Source organism: Trematomus bernacchii, unplaced genomic scaffold (genome assembly GCF_902827165.1).
Source record: "Trematomus bernacchii unplaced genomic scaffold, fTreBer1.1, whole genome shotgun sequence".
NCBI lineage: Eukaryota > Metazoa > Chordata > Actinopteri > Perciformes > Nototheniidae > Trematomus > Trematomus bernacchii.
The window spans coordinates 7,775,516-7,800,801 of NW_022987608.1; the positions used below are offsets into that span (position 1 = coordinate 7,775,516).

At 39.9% G+C, this 25,286-nt stretch overlaps 1 protein-coding gene across 4 annotated transcripts in view; it reads left to right on the forward strand.

Annotated features, from left to right (window-relative positions):
* Positions 1-15,459: 15,459 nt before the first annotated feature.
* arhgef39 (Rho guanine nucleotide exchange factor (GEF) 39) overlaps positions 15,460-25,286 on the forward strand; it is a 45,397-nt gene continuing 35,570 nt past the window's right edge. For all 4 annotated transcript variants that reach the window (XR_004555950.1, XR_004555948.1, XR_004555949.1 and 1 more), the window contains exons 1-4: positions 15,460-15,568; positions 17,674-17,845; positions 19,692-19,786; positions 24,818-24,938. Coding sequence is in view for 1 of the 4 variants with exons in the window: in XM_034131211.1 (XP_033987102.1) it covers positions 17,696-17,845; positions 19,692-19,786; positions 24,818-24,938 (366 nt within the window). In the remaining 3 variants the exon portion in view is untranslated. The remainder of the gene's footprint in view (positions 15,569-17,673; positions 17,846-19,691; positions 19,787-24,817; positions 24,939-25,286) is intronic.

Here is a 25,286-nt window from a genome sequence, read left to right on the forward strand (position 1 = left end):
TGCAAAAAGGGAGACGGGAAGGCAAATTGGAAAGAGAAATACAACACCGTTTAGTGTCCAGCTACCTGCCGTGGAGTTTAGAGTGGCAAAGATCATTTTCACATTAATGAACAACAGATGTCTCAGTCACATATCTTTTTGGGGGTTGGTGATAACTTGTCATTTTGCACTGACAATAGGAAAAATATACTGCTGGGGGCTAATCTAATCACAACCCCTGCATTGTGGGCTCAATGAATAACACTTATCATGTGTGTTTATTTTTAAAAACAAAGAAAAAACTAGACTTCACAAAATCTTGTGATCACAACAGATTCACACCTGTACAGTTTCATTACACACATACAAACACCTGGCAAAGTATTCAAAACATCTTCTGTGTTAGTTACAGGTGCCTCCAGGAACACAACTTGCAATGATGACACACGCACAGTTATTTATATTTTTTAAAACATACAGTTACTTCCTTATATAATGCTAATGTTTAGGGAAATATTTCAAAGCCGTACATAAAATGTAGAAGTTGTATAAAAGTCAATAGGAAGTTTTAATGGGTTTTACGTGGGTAATGATAGAGGAGGTTAAGAGGCTAGGGCGCGGGTTAATGGCACTATCAGGACGTAGACCAAGTTAAGTGCAAAGGAAAGGTCTACCACCAGAGGTTAATTAACCTTTCTAAACCCAAGGTGTCTGAACGCACATACATATTGAATAGAAGCTGCCACAAAAAGCCTGTAGGTCACGGCTAATACATTCTGCAAGTTACAATTAAACCATCATCAGACTAACACCTGATCTCCTTTTAAGAGCCATTTATGAAGCTGCAATTCAGGAGGCAATTTATTACAGTCAAAAGCTGCGTGAAAGGGGGCAGTCAGGTTAGCAGATATGTAATTTCAGTCCATGCAAAAGCAGTGATTGGGAAGGAAAGGCCAGTGATGCAAGCAGTTCATCCTTCTTTATGTTACTGAATACAACAGTGAGTGAACATGGAGATTAGTAAAATGACAAGAACACAAAAGTGCTCTGGAGGCTTTTAGCGCTGCACTGTGAGTTCACTTGTATAGGCAAGGATCTAGAGAGGTGTTTGGGAGTAAATAATCAGTATGGCCACAGCTAGCTTTTAGCGAAAAACTGCCTGTAATCAAGGGAAGGCATTAGAGAAACAAGAATTCTCCATCTACACATCACCTTAAGAAATGTATACATGTAAGAGGGTTTCTCATTGAAAAATGTGCAAATGTTTGGGTCCAACAGTCTTAGTTAGGCAACGAAATGGATAATCCTGTCTGTTAGGGTTTTTCGTCAGTGCCGAAAAACTACCAGGAAGTATACCTTCACCACGGCTTAGCAAATGAACACCATAGAAACAAAAACATTTGTTCACAACAACTTGAACTCTTTTAAGAAATGTTGAGGTTGTTTGTTATACTATTGTCTTGTAAAAACTATGCCTTATCTAAACGGTAGAGGTGTCTCCTTCTATCATTGCCTGTCTTGAAACAGGCTTTTCTCATTCACCGTTTGTACCAACGTAAAGTAATGCAATATAATTCATGTAATCGCAGTGAGGCCTTTAAGGAAGTCAGGTTACACTGTATAAAAAGTGTCAAGGACAAAGGTCCGGCTGGGTCAACCTAAAACAGTACTTTACTCAAGGACTCTTGTTTGCATCCCATTTGGAACCAATGGTGCATGTGGAATTATATATATATATATATTGTGATGTAACTACGTAACAAAGATAACGCTTCTTTAACTGGAACATCAATCTTTTCCTAAAAAGTAGTTTTGTTGGTTGCGAAGGTGCACCAATACCTTTTGTTGGACATTCGTAGTTTTGCGTAAGACACAATAAGAAAATAGTTGTTTTCTGACAGGAGAGGTTGAAGTCAACCAGATTTACTGAGGATAGCTTTTTGCCCGATCTGATAAATGTAAATACATGTAATACAAGGTATACCTGTATTTACAGATACTTCCAGCAAGGTACATCCAGGCTCCTCATTGCCTTTTCATTGGCTAATATGGCCCTGAAGCTATGGAGGAAGTGAAAATGAGATGCATGCACACACCCAAAGTAACATTATCAAACGCAGCTTCTTCTTTCAAGCAGCCAGTACAGCGGGTTCTGCCATTCCCTCAGCGACTGGTATCCCATGTTGACGACTCCATGTTTGAGAGTTCCCCACGGGCAAACAGCTCCAAAGGGAAGACACATCGGAAGCAGTTTCGTGCATCCTGTCTCTTGGAAGCTTCCTTGAAAAGGTGCGACGACGAAAGGAGGATAGGTGCGGTTGGGGTTTGGGGCTGTAGTGAAAAAACTTCCTAGTGAGCACTTCTTCCAACTTACACACACACTAGCAGACACAAACACCCAGTCAAACCCCCTTTTTTCTCCCATGAGTCTGTCGATCTACCAAACAAAGACAACAAAGCAATCCCCACGAGAGAGCGGCCATCTCTCAGACTATCTCCTGTTTCGCCACACACACACACACACACACACACACACACACACACACACACACACACACACACACACAAATACAAATATTCTCCATGATGTAATGAACCTGCAAGGCTTTTTCTCTTCTCACTCTAGGACCGTTTTTTTTGTGTTAGCTGCACTTTTGATTTAGTTTCAGAGAAGAAGTTTTGAGAGTGTGCCCCACCCCTCTCCTTATAAAACGTCTCTCCTCCCCGCTGGTATTTAAAGACGGAGTTTGAGTACACAGCGCACCTTCTCTCTGGATGAGGCCTATTCCCCCGACTCACTCTTTCCAAGTAATTGCCCTGTTTTTTCAGCGAGTGCAGATTCCTGCGCCACACCAGTGCAGTGCTTTAATTTGCGGGTAAATAGGTTTTCTGCTGAGTTTAAAAGCACTGTGCCTGTTGGGGGATTAAGCTTCGGGGAGATACTCTGAGGCTGAGAGAAATCATTAGGCAAGGGGTGGGAGAGGTGCGCTTCATGATGCAAACAAGCAGTCAGCGGTGACCTGACAAGATTCCTTGACAACGCTGTTTGGATTCCTTTTCATTTCATGTGGCAAGCTTGCATTACTGTAAGTGTGGTTTAAGGTCAGATTTGCAACATTTGTATACATAACGTTTTGCTGAAACTCTACAAAATGATAATCGCTCTGACTTTGGTCTTGGCACCACACGTACGAAACATTAGCAAGAGCTTATGTTGAGTGGATTGAAGCAAAACACCCCAAAAACACATTCATAACATTACCTGTGTAGCTGTGATTTCAACAGTTTACAAATAAACCATTTATTTATCAGAACTTAGTTCCACTGAAAACTGTCTCTGTGAATTATATGGTTTATCCAGAGAATCCAGGCCACTGTTCGACCATGGATGATGCAGTAAGACTGGCACGAGTAATGTTGGGCGACGTTTCGCTTCACGTCCGGTGTAAACTCACCATAAGGGTGAGATCGTTTCAGGGAATTTTCTTGTGTCTTAAGTCTCTGTAGAGTTTATTCATTTTGAACATTGATGTCCACCATAGCACAAAACAATTCAGCGCTGCCCATTCTATTGGCTTAGGAGTTCTCTCACTCCTTCAGGTAAAGTGTCTCTCGGCAGCTCTTTGAATAGCTCTTAAGAGGAAACCATGATAGGATCCTTTAGTACAGGGTTGCCAACTCTCACGCATCTGGCGTGTGACACACGCTTTCACTCTCAATCTCACGCTCTCACGCTGCCCAAATTATTCTCACGCCAAAAACAAAATGAACCGGCGATCGTTTTTGGTTGGTTATTTACAATGTTGAGTTGACAGCTGCTCAAGCTGTCGATCCGCTCCCTCCCCGCCCCCACCACTCTTAACAACAGGCGCGTTCACACCAAGTACTTTTCCCACAGTAGTTCCTGAGAACTTTAGTTCATGAGAGTTCTTTTAGTTCTGACCAGAGATGGAGTACTCGAGTCCTGGACTCGGACTCGAGTCGGACTCGAGTGCCGATTTTCGGGACTCGTGACTCGACTCGGACTCCCGCACTGATTGACGCGACTCGGACTTGGACTCGTGAATTCTCGCGCACGATGACTTGGACTCGGACTCGGACTCGTGAATTATCGCGTACGCTGACTTGGACTCGGACTCGGACTCGTGAATTTTTCCCCCCATGATGACTCGGACTCGACTTGTACATTGACGCTCCGACTTGGACTCGGACTCGGACTCGAGCAAGTTTTCTATGGAGTCTGATGTCCTCTATCCTGGCGTGTGCACCGGCTACGAGGCGAGTTCACGTACTGGGCCCCGCTATTCCAGTCTAAAGATGTCTAGAGACACACCCCTCATCGTGCTGTATGCTTTCACACATTCTGCTTCCACATTGGAAAAGAGCAGCGCAAAATGCTCTATGTAGAAACAATATTGAAGAGAAGGCTCCGTAACACATTACTCTAAACATCGAGTTCAGACATATAGGCTGTCTTGAACACTATCATCAGAGTAACGTGATCTAATCAATACATAAAGATTCAGCCGATAACACGAAAGCATATGGCTACTTAACATGCAGAATGACGTCATTTTGCATGCTAAGTAGCCATGTGCTTTCTGGGGCTAAATCTTTATCAGTAAACCGATTTAACCGGTAAAAGTTCCTTCAAAATAAGAGTCCCGATCTTATTACTATCAAAATAAAAGTGCAAAACGAAAACTTTACCATAGAAAAATATTGGCATACAAATATAATCACTTCTCTAAAAGGTAACTCATTTTAAACATAGTTTATTTATATATAATAATAATATTAATATTAGTAATAAGCTTTATATTTGTATAGCACCTATTACAAGAATTGTAGCCAAACTGGCTTCACAGCAGTTCAATAGACAGATTAGTATAACATGACAGGATAAAAGCAATGTAGAGGAGCAGCTACATTTCAACACATATATCCATGAAGATTAATACATGAAGACTTGTGACTCGGACTTGACTTGGACTCTTCTTAGGTGACTCGGACTTGGACTCGGACTCGAACACAGGTAATGATGACTCGGACTCGGACTCGACTCGGACATTCCTTGGGTGACTCGGACTTGGACTCGGACTCGACTACGACTCTCCCTTGGTGACTCGGACTTGGACTCGGACTCGAAGAGTGGTGACTCGAGAGTGACTTGGACTCGTGAATTGGTGACTTGACTACAACACTGGTTCTGACGAACTAAAGCAGATCGCGTTCACACCAAAATGAGTTCCTGGGGGTGGATTAGGCAAATGAGCCTCTGACGTCACTTCTTCTTCTTCTGCTTAGGTTTTCCTGGCAGGCTGCAAACAACTTCACGGCGAGTACAGTAGGTGGCGGTATGCACCTTAAAGTTGCAATTCGCCGAAATTCCGCTTCCGCTGTATGCTTCTGTTTACCTTCCGACCTCAGACACCGTAACGGAGTTATTTAAGCCAATAACTCAGCCACAAATACAAATACAGATCGACCATTCAAATGCAATAGACATGCTGAGTCGGAGGCGAAGGCGGTTAAGAAGCCTTAACAAAAGGATTAGACGACGAAATCACACACGATGGACATGTTTCGCCGTTGTACAGCCGAGGATGATGGCCGTTATCACGCCCAAAGAACAGCAATGGTACGTTCATTAAATCACATTAATACTATCTAATGTAGGATTTATGGAGTTATGTAGGGCTAATTTGTGTCTTTGTATGTGTTCCAGATATGCGAATACTACGGAACTCTGGGTGAACAATAGAACGTCGGCCTGGTGGGAGGTGGTGCCAACGTGTGCAGTGGATCGAAGATTTCCGAATGTCCAAGGGCTCTTTTCAACTCCTCTGTATTAGGCATCTGAACAGCATGGAAATTGTAAATTGACAATAAAGCTGATATTTTGTACAGTGCATTTGGTTCTCTTTTATTTACCAGTCAACAGACACAATTACAATAGTGCAGACACACCTTAGTGCAAAGATTAAATGTCAGTATCAAAACAGTACTCATACTGTATATTTGTATATTAATGAGTATATTATGTTAAATGTGTGTTAAAGACAATGGGATGAGGTTGAAAGCTCTTTAAAAACTTTTGTATACATACATGTTAACATACATGTTAAGCATGCTCACCTGAAGAACTACGTTACACACACACAGGTTAGTCTGTGTACCGCTGCACTGCTGCTGGTTTAAACAAAGACAGTCATGATGCTAGTGCCGTGTATGTAGGTTCTCTTTTATTTATCAGCAGCAGATCAATAAGTGTCAGTAGTATCAAAACAATATAATAACAGTGGCAATATATATATATATATATATATATATATATATATATATATATATATATATATATATATAATAACAATAGGTAGGCTCAGCAGCAGACACACCTTAGTCCAAAGTTAGGTGTCAGTATTAATAACAGTGGCATATATATATAATCACAATAATACAAAATTAACTGTCACAGGTGTAGGCAATTTGGGGTGAAGTGTCTTGCCCAGGGACACAACGACATCCTGACTGCAGTGGGGTTTGAACCTGTGCTCCCCTGATCCGAACACCAACGCACCAGACCACTGCACCACACGCCTCCCAACAAGTCATTGTACAGTTTATCAACGACAAGTTTTTCTTAATTTTTGTATTGAAGGCCTGTTGGATTTAATCAGCTCGCTTAGCACTGCCAGAAGCCCAGCCAGAAAGGTATTTTGTTGCTCCACCTCGATTCCTGGGCCTTGTGTGAATGCAGCAGCCGTTCGTCGTGCATCTCCTTGGCACGCAGATCCTCATTCTCCTTGCTGACCATGGCACGGCGGTCCATCGCCATGATGGTGTCAAGGAAGCTGTCATCGCGTGCCCACTTTCCTAAGGTGAAATATGCAAGATACAAGATCAGTTTAATCGCAACAACGAGACAACATTGTCCAAATCTGTCTCTGCAGGCACACAACAGGAGGAACACGGGGAACACCTTTGATTTGACTATTAACATTTTAAATGGTGAAGGCACTAGCAATTGGGGGATGGAGGGCTCTCAGGACATGATAGGGAGGCGTGTGGCGCAGTGGATAAGTGCATTGGTGTTCGGATCAGGGGAGCACAGGTTCAAACCCCACTGCAGTCAGCATGTCGTTGTGTCCCTGAGACACTTCACCCCAAAGTGCTCCTGTGGGGATTGCCCACAGTATTGAGTATGTAAGCTTTGGATAAAAGCGTCTAACAAGTGACATGTAATGATTCAAAAAGCTTTTGAATATTGAATAACAAACCAATGTGGTTTACTTGTTATCCACAGTTTAGCTGCTAAATGTTTTTTAGCAATGCTTTTCTTTGTGCTCCACATATCTAAATGTATAAAGTGTGTTTTCACCTCCGTTCCCTCCTGTTTGCTGCAGTATGGCAGCAGCGGTCAGGATGGTAGTCCTGATGGTGTCCGCTGATCGGGCACAGGGTGTGGAGCTGCCTACTCTCAGCGGGGGGGAACTGAACGTGGAAACTGTGTTTCTCTGAGGGATCCTCCATGTAGTCTGAGAAGCCTTCTGAGGAAACAAGGTCAAACTATTTAGGATAATACAAGGAACAATGTTTAGGCAGTAAATATAATTTCAATTACATTTCTACTTAAATGTGCAAAAATATTAGAACATCAGTCTTTGTGGCATGCAGGTAATCAACCGTTTAAGCTTTTACCATTAACATGTAGAATGAATGTTGCAAATTACTTGAAATTATAGCAACTACAATCTATTGTTTACCTCTATGCATTAGCCACAGAGGTAGCATTATGTCCAGCTAGCATGCTAATTGCTAACGTTATATTATCGTTTTATCCCGGAGGGGAAAACTAGTTTCTAATCCTGAGAGAAACACCTCGCCTGAAACACACGATTAGTGCCATGAGTTAGTGAAGCAAATTACAGAACATTGCACACTTATTCACAAGTCAATACGTGTTCATAGCGGGCACGGCTGAGAATAGCTAGCTAGCTAGCTAGATGTTGTTAGCCTGCTTGGACCTAACGTTAGCAAGTTCTAGCATAGCTAGCTCGATCTACTGAGCAAATAAAAGTACATCTAAGACCAGTATTGTGCAGATTAAAACAGTGCAGTGCATGTATTTTATTTTACCTTCGTAGTCGTCACGACATGACTTTGCCAGGTCTGCTAACTTTGCTGATCCACTGAAACTGCATGCAGTAGAAGCTTCTGAATGCCGCACTTCGCGTCCTCCAAGTAAATTGCCAGAAGCGCCGAGACATCCTCATCAATTCCACCGCTCCGATGATTTATTTAGTGTTGCTACAATAACTGCTTTCTAGTGATGTGTCGGTCGCGAACGAGCCGGCTCAAAGAGCCGGCTCTTTTAAGTGAACGACGGGAGCCGGCTCGCGCCCGCGAACGAGCCGTTTTTTTGTTTTTGTTATTTTTTGTTAAGTAATACAAGACAGAATGATATGATGATCTCCGCGCTACAGCTGCTCCGTGCATGCATGCAGTGGCATGTAATATCCAAGGATTAGAGACTGTTGGATGCTGCTGTTTTGAGCATTGCAATACATTTATTTGTATTATGTTTTTTTATGATTAGAGACGGTTGGATGCTGCTGTACTGAGCATTGCAATATATTTATTTTCACTATGTTATTTATTTATGATTATCCTTGGGCTCAGCAAAGATTTGATGTCAGCTGTTGCTGTCTTTTTTTCTATAGTTAATACTGAAATAGAGCCCTGCTGTTTTGTCAGGGCCTTTTCTTTAAATATAATTTTAAAATGTCGATACAGTAGCCCCTTTTTTTAAATGTCTATGCTTAAGTTTTTATAGGTGTTGCTATCTGCTTTGTGTAGCGTGGTTCTACAAGCAAGTCTGTGCATTCATTGGGTGGTATCAGAGAGATACAAGGGTCTGTAAATGCAATGAAAACAATTGGCCACATGCAGCAAATAATTTATATTAAACATGTAATTTTTACTTTTGAATACTTCAGTACAAAGGATGTATTGAATAATTTAAGTGATATGTGTACACATATAAATCATTAGTCAAAACAGGGCTACATTTGATTGAATTATAAAAGGTATAATATGTGGTAAACTGAAGAGCCGTTTGGGAGCCGAAAGAGCCGGCTCTTCTTGGTGAGCCGAGCCAAATGATCCGGCTCACCAAGAAGAGCCGGAATTCCCATCACTACTGCTTTCACAAAAGTAATCTCTTCGGGTAAACGAGCAAATACAATGTCCGCTTCCAAAAAAAAAATCAGAGTCAAACGGGCGTGGTTTGCATTCCGCACAGCCAATCAGACGTACGAACTATTTTCTCCCACAACAGACCCTGCTCTGTAGCAGGGACTGAAAAGCGGGTCGGACGAACTCATTTGAGCTACTTCAGTTCCTGGGGCTTTTTGGTGTGAACGCAAATATATCGTAGTTCTGATGAACTATTGTGGGAAAAGTACACCAAAGTACTCCGGTGTGAACGCACCTAACGTTAACAGACAGCAGAGCAGTGGGAGCCGGTTGGTCAATCCCTGACCCGTATTGCGCATGCGCAGATCTAAGATCCAGTAGAAATGATAAAAAAAGTAAAAGTCTGCTGCTTATTGTTCTACTAGGCCAAAATAGAGTCAAAGAGTATATGAGAGTGAGAGTGTGTTAATTAATATATTTGGCAGTTTGGAGTAAGTCTGTAGATTTGTTTGTGTGTGTGTGTTTCATGTATAGGCCTCTCACGATAATTAATTTTGTTGGATACATTTTCCCGGAAATTATTGAGATAAACGATAATATTGTCGGCACCGTTGTATGACCATTTTAGACCACTGACATAATGATAATATATAATAATAATTCAAGTACATCCTTTCAAACTGCTAGTCACATCTTCATGGAGAAATCCCATTGCTTTTGTGTCGAGGGAACCCGAGCGCAGCTTACTTCCGGGTTTTATGACGCGTCACTGCACCACTTCACAGCGGGCGGAACTTGTCATAAAGTCCGCGAAAATAAAGCCCACCCATTTAGAGGGAAGATATGATTGGTCAATTGTACTGCCATTTGACATTACCCTCTCATTGAGTTACTATAGAGAGGCGAAGTCCCTCCCCTTCCGGTGGGACTCATGGGACCTTATTTCGGAAAAAGTTTGTATTGAAGTCAATGGAGAGAGAAAGATTATCTTTCGATCCCGTTTGAATTGTGCCACGAATTACACATATGATGTTTGTCAATCTTAAATAATAATTTCCATATAAAAAAAGTCACAGTTTGTCGTAAAACTGTTGAAATATAAGACTATGAAAAATATGCAACTAGAAAGACCACAAATCCCAGAATCCCGGTCCCGCATGCTGGCTCTTTCGGAACCGACTAACTCCCCTTATGTGTATGTACAGCTCTCAACATGCCCAGACTTGCAGTGATTTTCACCTCTTTTAATACTTTTCGCCTCATTCTGAGAGAAAGAAGTGAAATGTGCCAACGTGACGGCCGTCTTGGTGTGTGGTGCGAGACGGGAGATGTAGGTCATTGAGCGGTTCACACACAAAAAAGTGTTACTTTTTATTTTATTTTTTTTACTTGTAAAATTATCTTTTAAATTGACAAACATCATATGTGTAATTCGTGGCACAATTCAAACGGGATCGAAAGATAATCTTTCTCTCTCCATTGACTTCAATACATAATTTTTCCGAAATAAGGTCCCATGAGTCCCACCGGTTGAGCTCCAATGCAATACAATTATAAGACATTAGTAGGTTGCAGCTATGTAACATCCTGTAAGGTCTTTCAGAATCTGTTGATGTTTTTTTTCAGCTCTTGGACCAAATTTCAGCACTTTGGTGCAGTTTTTTGATACTGATTTAAAAGGAACAGAGTACAAACATGGCCCAATAGTGTGCTGTGATATCCTGGAGCCTTTTCCCTAGCCCCTAGACCTTGTCTGTCTGACAATTCAATACAGGCCCATTTTACCGTTTGATGCTTGAGCGAGAGCTTTTGAGTGAGTTAGCGTCCCTGACCGTCAATTATAAGCAGACCTCATTGACACACATAAAAAAATCCTGCCATCCAGTGCTTTCAGTAATTGGCATGACAGTTTATCATTATCTATGAAAACCGCTGGGTTTTGCAAACACATGGCTGTTTTGATGGCCCTCCACTTCTCGAGTGTCACTCAATTTTGTACAGCTGTTTGTTTCCATGTGATTTTCTTTTTCCCCCTCTCCCAAGGCCAAATGGTCATTTTCCTTTAATGAGCTCACCGTTGTACAAAACACAAAGCAGCAGTGGGGTGTGGAGTGCAAAGTTCTAGAGGCTGATTGAGAGTGTTAACCAATGGTAGACAATAGGCAATTACTGCTAATTGCTTATGAACAACGCCAAAAGAACATGTACTTTATATTTGTTCTCTTTACATGTTTGTGTGTTCAAAAAGAATGCTTTATTCTTTAACACCAGATTCACAAATGGGTCGACTAAATCTCTAAATGGTTTGTGGGAGATAAGACTTTACTTACAGTTATTCAGATACTTTCTGAGTCTTCTCATGACAACTGAGACTTAGAGTTCTTGTACAATTGCAGAAAATCCCCCGACACTACAGTTTGTATTACTTAAGACTAACTGATACAATGATGTACTTGTCAGAAACCCAGAGGAATTGCTCAAGTATCAACACTTGATGCAATGATTACCATTTGACAAAAACATTGTTAATTACAACTCTGCAGTTAAGTGAAGAGCTGGCACTAAAGCATTAAAACATAAATGAAGCCTTTGCCCTCCTTCAGCAGAGGTAGATAATGGGATTCCACATCAATAAACACTTAAGAGATTTTTTCACATCAAGTGCCAGCATACTGCGAAAAAAATGTTATTTGACAGTAATATCTTCCCTGTATTCACTTAAGAGATTTCTGTCCAACAGTGCTCCTATTTATTTTGACGTAAGTTTTATTTGTTGTTGGGTTTTATTTTTCTTTGAGAGCCGACTCATTTGAAATCTCTTGGTCTTGCAACCTTGTTTCATATAACATCTTCCAGCAAAGGTAGCCTTGCCTCCTATGCATTGAATAATTCATGAGTTGCAATTCAATAAAATTGGATTGGGGAAAGGGGGACTCAAAAGTTGAATTACAAAACATCACATTCTTTCATCTCATGAAGTTTTTTCTACAAAGTGCAGAGGTCAATTATGAGTCCTCTGGCAATAGCTCGTATGAATAATACACCGAAGGGCTCCAGAACCTTGGGAGAGATCCTCCACTTGTGTAGATTATTGACGCTTTTACTTTTTCTTCTTTCTATCCTCAGGTTAAAAAAAAAAATGGACCCTTTGTCTGTGGTCTCCTGTACCGTTCATGCCTTCATAGCCTGAAGGCAAAAGAGACCTAATTTGCACCGGTCTGTTTTGGGGCCAATTATTATAATACCAAATGTACTGGAAACACAATCAAATTGAAAACAATAAAGAGTGAGCCTACCAATATCATGCATTTTAATAATCCTCTCATTAAAAATGCATTTAATCTGTTCAGCAATATGCAGAGTTTTGCCTTACTCTCTTTACATTCGGCCACATTACCTGCAGAACATGGACGTCCTGTTCCTGTTGTGCAGAGAGCTGCAGGGAGGACTTCACTTCTGCTTTAAGCCCCCTACAGAAAAGGCACATGTGGAAACAAATCACCTGAGCAAGAGCAACACCTGAAAGGGAAGTGCTTTTTAACATAACAACAAATACAAACTACAATCATAAGTCATGACATCTGACTCAACATACTCTCATCTGAATGAAGATGAAAGGCAGATCAAATTGCATTTTTACATGGGAAATCCTGGGTCCCAGAAAGTCCTGAAATAAATTATGGAGGTTTAAACATCAAAATGAATTGTCAAAACTAAAAAGTGTTCATTATGCACGGTTAAAAATTATATATGTTGCATGACCATGATGCATTCATGTAAAAGCATTACTTGTTTCAGCACATCTCAAAACATTCTCTTGCTCTATTTTATCTGTTTCATTTGTTTTATGTCTTATTATATTCATGTTGCACTGTTGGAGGAGCCTGTGACTTAAGTTGTTCATTGCCATTATCTACACTTTAGCTAATGTGCACATGACAATAAAGCCTTGAATCTTAAATCGTTTGAATGCGAGGATGATTTAAATTATTTACTTATTGCTTCATTTGTTTGTTAATTATAATTTGTATAGTAACCAGAATTGTATTAGTGGAAATGGTAAAATTGTTTATTCTGAATAGTGCTGGAGTAGTAAAGTTGCTGAAAATAGAAAAAAATACAATCGTACTTAAGTACAGTAGCGGGCTATTTGTGGATATTTGGATCATGTATTCGTGTCGTACTTTACACTTTGTACTTCTAGTCTTATAATAAGTTAAAGAGAAGAAACACATTTATAAAAAACTTTGAAAAGTAGAACGTTATATAACAAAGGTAAACCCCTGATTGTTCCTTAGCCAGAAAAAAAGAGACAGATGTTTTTGTAATTACCAGTCGAACTAAAACTAGATGTGAATTTAATTAAGTTACCAGCTTTAAAATGTACTGATCAACTGGTTTAACAATATTGTTGTAATACGTAGCTGGAAACAACGTACGACTCCTGACATACCAGGATATCCACTGACTTACAGCAGGACTTGGCCTCTACCGGCACTAGATGTCAGTGTTCTCGCTGCTCTGTGGAACTGCAGGCAATATGAACTACAGCTCGAGGAAAATGCATCCTATTTCTCTACCTTGAAAGTCCTCCTCATGGATTTCATTCTATAGCCTCCTGCGTCATGGCCTGATTACTGAGGGCATCACTTTTATCTCATAATGAGCAGCAAACTGCTGAGCTGCGCTTTCTTCACGAGCCACTCTCATATCAGCCAATTCACCATCTACAGTACCACTTGTTGCCAGTTCACATGTATCTTTAAATAGAAAGATAACTGTACACACTTACAAAGGGAAATCCAATGAAAGTTTGAGAATAATTTGTCCTGAGAAGGGTGAAGAAAAACAGATAAAACCAAACAGTTACACAAAGCAATCATATTACTTAATACTTTTAAGCTATGTTTAGTTATGACTGACGATGTTATTTTCCGGTAGGTAATATACCATTTGTATTTATTCTTAAAGCATTTATTTATGTGTTTATGTTTGAAAGACGTAAAGATACTTTTTTTTTTTAAATTGTACTTTACATAGACTACTTCTACACAAAAACTTCAATATTTTTTTGTCCACAAATCTTTAAATTCTTGTTAAAAATAGATCCAATTATCCGTTACTCATTATATGTGAGAATGTTATAATTCATAGTGGAGCTTGGTAATGGAATAGAAAAACATTTATTTCTTTTGTAGGGTTATTTCGGTTATTTATTGGAAAATTTGAAATCTATAAGAAGACTCCCTTTGGAAAACTGTGGTCACTACCGAAACACTGGATGTTTTGTAAAATATTAAAGGTAGGGTAGGTAAGTTTGAGAAACCGGCTCGAGATCGCTAGAATTTGAAAATACACAACCGGAGAAAATCTGCCACTTCCTTATAGAGCCCTTCCTCCAACACACACGAACGCGCACATGACCAATGAGGGCACGAGATAAGTTTGTGCACAGATGGAAGGCTAACAGGCAGGTAGGCCATCCAGTTATTTTAGCCGGGCCGGCTCAGATGATTGGTCGTACTTTTTACAGTATTACGGCTTCCACAGATGACATTTTTTCATGGATTTTTTGTCAAAGCACTTAAGATATTCATTGCTATCGGGATGTTAAGAGCATTCCATGGAATATAACAAAATGTGTATCTCGAGCCGGTTTCTCAAACTTACCTACCCTACCTTTAAGTATATTGACTTATCAACTAAAATTATATGATACTAATTGGTTTAATGTATGTTCAATTTCAACAATCATCAACTCTGGAATCAATATGATCAGTATTATGCATTTTACAAAGAAAAATTGCATTGTGATTTTTATGAATTGTATAAATTGATCTTTGAAATTTGGTTACAAATTAAATTGCATTGATTTAATTGTGAAAACCCTCAAGAAATATTTGTTAAAATACTATTTAGATAAGGGAAGGTAAAACAATCTTAAAAGGTTAATATAATACTTTTTTACTACAGTGTATGTAGCCTACTATGTTTCGGTAGTGACAATTCTTGGTAGAGGAAGAACATTCCAATACAGTCTGAAAATACGATATAAAAATGTACGGTTCTTTTACTAGATATGTGTAATTTAGATATGGTACAAAATGTATATGGACAAAGTTTTGGGAAAAAAACATACACAATTTCAAAACTATTCCAACCTGACTTTGCATCAATTCGGTAGAATGGCCGTGTTCTCCTGGTGTGAAGTTCATATTTGTCTTGAATAAAAAAAGGAAAGGAAGTTCAGAGTGGAGCTGCTGGGAGGTATTTCCTGTCATTGTCCCGATGTGGAGCAGCCAATCAGAGCTCACGTCAACATCGCAACCCGGAAAAGAGAAGCTCGAACCAAAAAGAGCGCCCTGGTTGAAAGTGGAGACGTTACCTCAAGGTAAGGCCGTACTTTTTAACATACGGTATATAATATAAACCATGTAAAGACATTTAATGTTATATACAGCAGTTTGTTCCTAACACGAAGCAGCCTCAGTGTAACAAATAACGTTATTGTTTTGTTTTACGTGATACATTGGTTGCTCATAATGCTTCTTCCCAGATTCAAGCGATAACATACTTTCGTCAAAAAGTGATATCGACGTTGCAAAAAAGGAAACAAATGTGTTGTATCTTTTTACTTTGCATGTTTCAAGCCGTATATTCCTCTTTTAAAGATGCAATAACTGGCAACAAGTGGTAGTAGAATAACTTTCTAGTGTTTGTTTAAGTAGCCTATTTTATTTGTGGGGTGATTTTCCGGAAGTAATGTTATTAAAAAAAGGCTACGACAAAAGACAACACAACGCATATAATCCATTTAAAACATGTTGATCTTCTCACCTGAATGTCAGAGTGAAGTCTATTGGCTAGATTTAATTAAACTTTGAAGGGAAAAACAATTACATTGATCCACAGTTGTCCAAAAAAATCCCTAATCTAAGCAAGGTTAATTACAAAAACACAACAACAACAAAAGTTAAAATAGAAAGTGTATAAGATGTCTTACCAGTGCGAAATAAAATAACAATCAAAAGAGAATTCATTGAAATCAACCAGAACAGGATACTTTATTTATCCTGGGGGGGGGGAATTGGGACATTTTGGGACACTGGGACAGTGCTGGATTTTAAAGTGAAAAAAAAGAAACAGTTGATCCATTTTAATACCGTAATAAAATGCGAGATAAAAGAAAAAAAAATGGGAATACAAATATTCATATTGTAAACATAAGAAGTTGTAGCTAAAAGCTGCAATGAATTTTGTTTATATTAACAAAGAAGCTACAGTAAAATGTCCAATAAGATAACATAAAGTAGATACAAAATATGTATATAAACATAAGAAGTTATTCTAGCGCACTCGAGCTGGTTTCTCCAAAATTACCTAACCCACCTTTAAGAGCATAGAACACATTAGAAACATTCAAAAGCAAAGAAAATAAAACATAATAATAAACACATAAACATAAGAAGTTAAAGTAAAAATGTGCACATTGTATATCAATATATAACACATATCACACTATATACAGTGCTGCATTACTATTAACAAGCTCTTAATGCTGAAATGCACATTTATAAGGATGTGTCTGCTGAGTGTCCTTGTGTCAGTCTATGGAGTCACAGTGAGGACATGATTTCTACACTGAGGCGTTTGCAGTTCTGGACTCTGGCTACAGCTTCATAGTTAACTGGAGAGACGTGTTGTTGGATGGTTCTGTAGTTTCGCTCGTCCTCCAGTCACAGCGAGGCTCACCATGTGAGTGTCTCCCCGTGGGAGAGGTGCACCCTGGGTAGCATTGATCAGGCCCTCTTGTTTACAGTGTATCCTCCTCTGGGACAGAACAGGGGTTAATTGCTGTTAAAGCTCTGCTCTCTGCCCACTCCTCGCTCTGCTAATACAGAGGAGATGACACTAATGAGGGGGGGATGGGGGATGGGGGGGTAGAAGCTTCTACACTGCTTCTACACTGCTGTAAGTCGGCTGGGGGGGGTTACCACAGCTGGTTAAAATGAACATTTATGTCTATGTTTTATCAAGTCATCCGTTTTTTCTATGTTAATGATGTTAACGTGAGTTATTTTTGTAAAGCAGGGCATACATTGTTTGGCTTAGTCAACTAGTGTGCAGTGTCAAACAGCATCAAATAGGAAAAGAGAAAGACTGTTTCAATGTCCAAATGATCATATCTATAAGTTACCTGCTGGTTAGGGTGTGGATTTTATTAAATAACAAAAGGTTTTCATTTTGAACTGTTACTCTCCCCTGTTCTTGTATCTATATGAAGGGACATCTTTTTGGTATTAAAAGCGCTCTACTTGTAGTTTGTTTAGTCCAAATAGTATTGACCAATCATGTTAGAGCGTGCTTTGTTTGACTGCAGGTATCAGCGGGCAGAGGAAGGGGAACACATTGGCCGAAATGCAGTCTCTAAACCGATTGGCTATCACCTGTAAACTGACTACTTGTGAGAAAATCAATGTGTCTCTGTCTTTACAGTGTCCTCCTCGTCACTACCACCATGAGTTTCTCCCCTGGTCCAGTCGGCCCCCCCGGGGGAACAGATATCCAGGAGCAGAGGGACCGCTGGGAGCGCAAACGCAGCCGAACAGCCAAAGAGTTGGTGCAGACGGAACAACGCTACTGCCAGCAGCTGGAGCTGGTCACCACCGTACGTACTGATCCCTCAGAGCCACCTGATCTAAAGTATCAGTGACAGAAACCCAACATCTCGTTTAGCAATGATGGGTTTATTTAAGTTTGATTTATAAATGATTAGGTCCAATTCCTTCCTGAGTTTGTAAGCTATTTGCCTGACCTCTTCTCTCCTTGGATCCTCTCTTCTTTTTCCTTTTCTGTCCCTCCCTTAGATCTCCTGTCCTCTTCCACATGATATTTCCATTACCTTCTATGTTATAAGATAAACAAATCACATTTATGATGGCTACAAAAAGGTACCTAGTTGAGTTTAGGAAGTCTGAGATCAAATCTTTGTGAAGTAACATCTGCATCAACACTCTTTTGGACATGTTGTCATGGAGGCAGACAAAGCATCATAAAAGGAATCCCCTCACTGCAGTCTTACTATGAATCTATGACTCCTTCTTTTGTAAAATGTAGAAATATATTAGCATGCTACGACTGCTGTTACATCTGACCAAGGTTTACCTCTTCTAAAATTTGGCCAGTTTAGCCAAATTACCTATTATCTTACTTTTATCCAACTATTTTCTGCCCCTTATCGCGGGCAGGAATGTGTTGGCAGCAGACTAAGCAGGGTTTGAGGATAGGGAGGTTTTTCCATGCAAGATGAAATATATAAATGAATACATTACCATTATTTACTTTTATCCAAAGCAACTACCAATAATGACGCACGGTACAACCCAAGAATTAAAGAGGAAATTGGAAAAAATATGGATTAGTTACAAAGGACTATTTAAAGGTAGGGTAGGTAAGTTTGAGAAACCGGCTCGAGATCGCTAGAATTTGAAAATACACAACCGGAGAAAATCTGCCACTTCCTTATAGAGCCCCTCCTCCAACACACACGAACGCGCACATGACCAATGAGGGCACGATAAGTTTGTGCACAGATGGAAGGCTGACAGGCAGGTAGGCCATACAGTTACTTTAGCCGGGCCGGCTAAAATGATTGGTCGTGCTTTTTACAGTATTACGGCTTCCACAGATTACATTTTTTTATGGATTTTTTTGTCAAAGATTAAGATATTCATTGCTATCGGGATGTTAAGAGCATTCCATGGAATATAACAAAAAGTGTATCTCGAGCCGGTTTCTCAAACTTACCTACCCTACCTTTAATAAATAGTTTTTACATTTGAATATATGTCATTTGTACTGCCCTGAGCACTCTCGCTAAACGAAAATATGTATTTCCATAATTAGGGTATACCAACCCAAATATTTTTTCCACACTGAAAATATACAGTAAAGTATATACAGCGAATAAAGACAAAAACAAATGTCTTAACATTCTCAGAGGCCACCGCAACATTAAACACGTGGAAGTGCACTTTCTGTACAACACATTAACAGAGTAAAGGTAGCATTGGTGGAAGTGGTCCTCCCTGTGGAGAGAACAGACTTCCCCTCCCACCACTGCGACCTCATTTCTACACAATTAATCACCCTCCACCCGTTCACTCCAATTAGGAGTCATTTTAGGCCTAATGCACATTCAATTTGCTAATCCCATTTTCACTTCAAATGACTTGAGACCGGCACAGCTGTCACTGTATTGTGAGCCTTAATGTACAACAACATCCCTCTGTACTGTGCTTCATATGAGCCATGCAGATGAGTCCCGTGTAATGGTAACATATAATGGGTTTAGCTTTAAGGCAAACCAACCTCTAAGTTAGTATGTGTTTTGTTCATCTGTTTGCTTAGTTTGGAGAGTGAGATGTCTGCACCTCATTAAAAAAAAAATCAAAGGCATATCCACTCAGATAAATAACATAATTGTATCTCTGCTCTCTTGTTTTTTTCCACAGTTCTTTGTGGAGATCTTGAAGGCCAAAGGAACCCTGAGGCAGGACATTAGAGAAAGCATCTTCAGTTCAATTAAAGCCATTCATTCTGTAAACCAGTAAGTATCCTCTGAATAATTTACACAATATCTGTGGGATATTGGCACGAGGATTAGCAATTCTTTCTTAAGAAACGCCATCTAGATAAGCTCTTAGTTTACCAAAGCATATTCCTTATCTTCGCCATTAGTAGGAGTCAATGATATTGTGTTGCAGCGCTGAGATGTTCTCTTTCCCCGGTGGATGCATTAAATGCATATCAGGTATAATCACTCCAGGTGGTATCACAAGTGAAGAGCATTATTGTTCTTATAGGCAGTTCATGGCTTCTCGTTGCCTACCTGATTTGCTTATGAACTTCTTAGAGAGCAAGGAGACAGAGCTGAGAGAAGCCCATCTCTTCACTTTGAAGTTATTTTTGGAGAAATAATACTGGAAAACACAAAGAGACTGCTGGAAGCTGGAACTGCTGTCTTTCAATACTGAAGGTTGATTGAAAGGAAAACTTAAATGTAACAATTTCAGTACCATCTATCAAACTCTTAGACTGGTCTTAAACACATTTGCCTCTTGTCTACACTCCAATCACATAAAGGCACCACCTTAAAATTCATACAGACTTCAAAGCGGTTCATTTGTGAATGATGTCACCCGAGGCTTACTTAAATGATTCCCAACAAGAAAAAGGTCCTTTTTATATCAAAATATGTATAAAGTCTAATGTTTGAATTGTTAAAATGACCTCACATAATTTACATTGATCTTTCTCTCAAGGTGCAGTAAAAAAGAAATCTCCAAGAACACTTGAAAGACTTGGATATATAAATAAAAGGTTTATGTTTGAAGTTAGTAAATGTGTTTGTTGGATTTTAGTCTTGCCATCTCCCAAAAAAGATTCTGAGGCATTTTACGAATAGATACACACCATTTATTGGAGAAACTCCCTCCAGATGGCACTTTGGGATTTAGCCTTTGCAGACCATTTACATGCACAAAAGCACAACACATTACAGGAAGTTGAATACCCCTAAAAGCATAAAAGGGCCCCTTTAATAATCACCCCTATTGACTGCTGCTGGTACCAGGCTTCACAATTACGGTCAGTCGGCCTCCAAATTTGAGGAACCCATCGTATTTGCTTTCTATTGTCTGAGAACAGCTTAACTGACAAACATGCAATTCCCTATCAGAATACACAGTTTAACAAACAGTGGAGCGAGTGGTTGGGATACCTTTGATTGGGAGTTCCATTTCCAGACTAAATAATGAGCGGTGCCGTTCCCTCAGGCTCCCATCCTCTGCAGACTGACAGGCTTTCTTGTTGAGAGTGCTACAATGAAGATTGAAGCATAAATTACACAGTCTGATGTATTGGATAAATGGTTCTGCAGTTCCCATACATCTTCATTATGAGCCCCTTATTGAATCAATGGTTGAAACATAATGGCAAGCACCCATTTAAAAAGCGGTCCATGGAGAGACAGTGTGTTAGTGCTAGACTGATTTACCACTGCTCAGTGATTGATTATGGATTTTCCCATATTCTTCCACTTTCTTCACTGTGACATTTAGTATACATTGAATATATGTACGGTAGAGCCAGGGATAATAACCTTGGTGATAATTAGCTATCAAAGATGGATGGATGTGGGGGACTTCCTCAATCCTCTGTCAAAACATGACACGTCAAGTATAACATACTGTAAGTCTTAATGCAATAAACAGTATCCAAGTAGCATGTTGCTATCGTGTCAGCCAGGAAGCGCACTGTCTCTTTAAAACGAAGGGCTGGGAATCAAACCGTACAACTAGGCAACACAATTCATTGACATTTTATCACAAAATGGGTTAGTGCAATATTCTAATCACAGTAGGCGTAATATTTGTGTTCATATTATTTTTTAAATAATAACCTTGTGGTGCTGCAGAGACATCCCGACCTACAAGATGTTTACTGCAGACTTCCACAGAAATCTATGTTTGGTATAGATCCTCCTGAAGAGAATCACACCTTATCATATCAATGAGAATGAGAATAATGATGTAAAACTGATTTCCAATATTTTGGATCATATTGCAATTGCAATATCAGTCAAAAATAATCGTATTTCTTCCAAATTGTGCAGCCCTGCTACCAACATATATTCTTGTGCGTACCCAAATGTGCCAAAACAGTATTGTACATATGTCTGGTTGGAAACAATTTGTATATTGTTTTAACAGTTTCTTATTTGAATATTTTATTTGTTCCGAATAATTCTTGTTTAAAGGTGGGGTTGGTAAGTTTGAGAAACCGGCTCGAGTGCGCTAGAATTTGAAAATACACAACCGGAGAAAATCTGCCACTTCCTTCCAGAGCCCCTCCTCCAACACACACGAACGTGCACATGACCAATGAGGGCACGAGATAAGTTTGTGCACAGATGGAAGGCTGACAGGCAGGTAGGCCATCCAGTTATTTTAGCCGGGCCAGCTAAAATGATTGGTCGTGCTTTTTACAGTATTACGGCTTCCACAGATGACATTTTTTTTATGGATTTTTTGTCAAAGCACTTAAAATATTCATTGCTATCGGGATGTTAAGAGCATTCCATGGAATATAACAAAAAGTGTATCTCGAGCCGGTTTCTCAAACTTACCTACCCCACCTTTAACCGCTCGTGTTTCAAATGCCGTTTAACTTCAACCTTTTTTTATGGCTTGTGTGACAACAAAATGAGTTTGGTTTAAACACATAAACCCAGTAATCAAAGCCCTGTTGGATGTAAAATATTTTTATTTTACGTTGGATGGTACAGGAAAGACAAATAAAACATAATACAGCTACGATTACCTACTCTCTTACAACTTAATTCTGTTGTAAAACAAATCAAAACCCTAAGAAATGTTATCAGAATCAGTGCACCAACAAAGCTTAACAAGCAGGTCACATTATGATAGAGCTCACTTTAAACTCCAGCTGAATGGGAAATATATTGCGGATGTGAAGGGAATCGACGTCTCCATGAGAGAAATATATTCGCAAGATGATTTTAGCAGCTGGGCACTGATTCCTCAGATGAGCTGTTGATCCTCAGCAGCAAGAAACCACTCGAATGGCAGAGTGAGAGCGTCAGCCCTGCACAGCCTAATGGTTCTCTGATAGTAACACAAGTGTGTCAGTGTGCGCACAGTGGAGGTGTATTCATCTGATGTTCCTCTCTTTATTTACTTAACTCCATTTGGCGTGTGGTGGGAATCGTAGTAATGAATTCTGCCTTCATTAAGCTTTGTTGAGTTTCATAAGAAAAGGAGCTGTGAATATCTTGATATGCCACGCCATTCATTCTGCTTCTGACTGTTTATGGAGAGCAATCCAATTATCCCCAGCTGCTAACAGGACAAATAGAAGTAAGCTACTTGAAATAGCTGTCAGTGGATCCAGTAAGGAGGAAAAACAATCGGCAATAGATGTGAAAAGGGGAGGAGGGGGGGTCACAATGAAAATAGGGTCGTGTTGAGACGACATAAGAGTGACATGAGTCAATATGTCTCAAGAATCTCATCTTACATTTAAAGCGAAGCAACAAAACGCTTTTATACTGCTTTGTTTCTTCTCAGTGACACATAGCAACCGTTATTTCATTAAGTAGCCGTTTATGTGACACTGTGTCCTAACAATTAGTATTCCCCTGTTGAAGACGTCCCCCAAACCAAGGCGCCTTGTCCTGAATTGTTTGGTCGAGGTTGCATCCGCCCCAGATGTCGCCACCGCTCGGAATTAATGTGGATTAAAGCGACACGCGTAGAATGCTAATGCTATCTCCGTCCTGCTGCTGATGGCCAGACAATTTAATTGCTGCGGAAAAAAAGCATAAAAAATGTAATCCATAATTTCATATTTATCATAATAGCCTCTGGCAGTGAGAGGGAGAAAAAAAAACGGAAACACAGTTTTTGCCGCCCTTTGCCCTCGTTAGAACTCTCTCGGCTGCTCCTGCATCTCCTGATTATGAACAGAGGCTACCTTGGCGCACAACTTCATTAAAATCTATTTAAATCAACTTCAACGGCAAAGTGCTCCTTCTTTCTGCATGTACGAATAGAAGTCTCTGGGAACATCATTAGAGGGTAGGATTGTGTGTGTGTGTGTATGTGTGTTTGTGTGTGTGGTACTTCCTCTAAGTTTGGATAACAAGCTCCTTCACAAGTGTCAACACCCCCAACCAATTGCGTCCGTGTTACTGTAATGGGACTGACAAGGCTGAACGACTGCCATGCCTCCGCCTTGATCCAGTTGTTTTGTTCCTGAGTTCAGCGTGGCGTGTTCTCACTACAAAGTGGCCCTGAAGGTAGACCCACCGTCTTGGTCCCGAGTAAATACGACACCCACAGGGAGAGGCCTTCAAATGAAAACCGCGGAGCCTCGCCCGCTAAACTTCCCGGGGAAGCAATCCTCTGAACTTTGCTCAACCTCCGCACTCTTTCTAAACAAGTGTGTCTTCGCCGAAAACGACGCCTCAGATGTGATCTTGCCTTATTTGAGCTCCCTTTTTCCCACTGATGCGGAGCAGCAGTGCATTGTCAGACAGTAATGTGCACTAACTCAAAGTCCAATGCGGTTTGACTGCAGGCTAAGTGCTCACTGGGGGGCACTTTGAAAATTAACGCGGCAAAGATCTGTGATGCACAAAAATATGCCGCACATATTGAGATACTTACCTCTGCCATGTCCTGGGTTAAAATAGGCATGTTTTCTGATTCAGTAATGAGGGCTGCCTGTTTGCATGCCATGGTCAGCATGTTGTACAAATGTATGAAGTTTTTTTATTTAATCCTACTGGACTTTGAGGAGTAAAGAAATCTAATGTTTCTGACCAATGCTGACAACACTTTCGGTAAAATAAACTATAGGACTTGTGGTTCCTTTATGAAGTAGATGCTATGTTTCCAGATGCTTTAATAGCTGATGTAAACCTTTTATCTCCAGAAGCACTTAAAACAAATATTGATTTATAATACAAATCTCAGCTGTTTATATTTCAATTTTTTGGAGTCGTTCAACAGATTTTCTATTTGATTATGTGTAAACTTTTATTTATTTTTTTCAGATCTCTGCTGGTCCATTTGGAGAACAGCTACTTTGGCCGCGGTTTTGAGCAATTCTGTCCCCACCTTTCCCACTACAACACGTATGCGGACAACATCTACAAAGCCAGAAAAGCGCTCACGGTAGGAACACAGTACTTCCACATGTAAACACACTGCTCTCTCACACATTACATTCGATTAGATTTATCTCTGTTGGCATACTGACCAATGATTCGTAGTTAATATTTCAAATTCACAGCGTTCACTTGATTCTTTGTTGCTGACTATCAACTCCATAGCTGATGCAATGGCAACACTTTCATGTATAGCATTGCTGAACTAGTTTGCAATCTACTTTCCAAATAAATTGGTTATATGGTTCTATTATGAACTCTAAATAGTTTTACTAGAAATCGCATGCTGGAACTATTTCTTGGCGAACAACTTATGGGTGTAGTAACTTTAGTCTTTATGGACTTTACTTTAGAA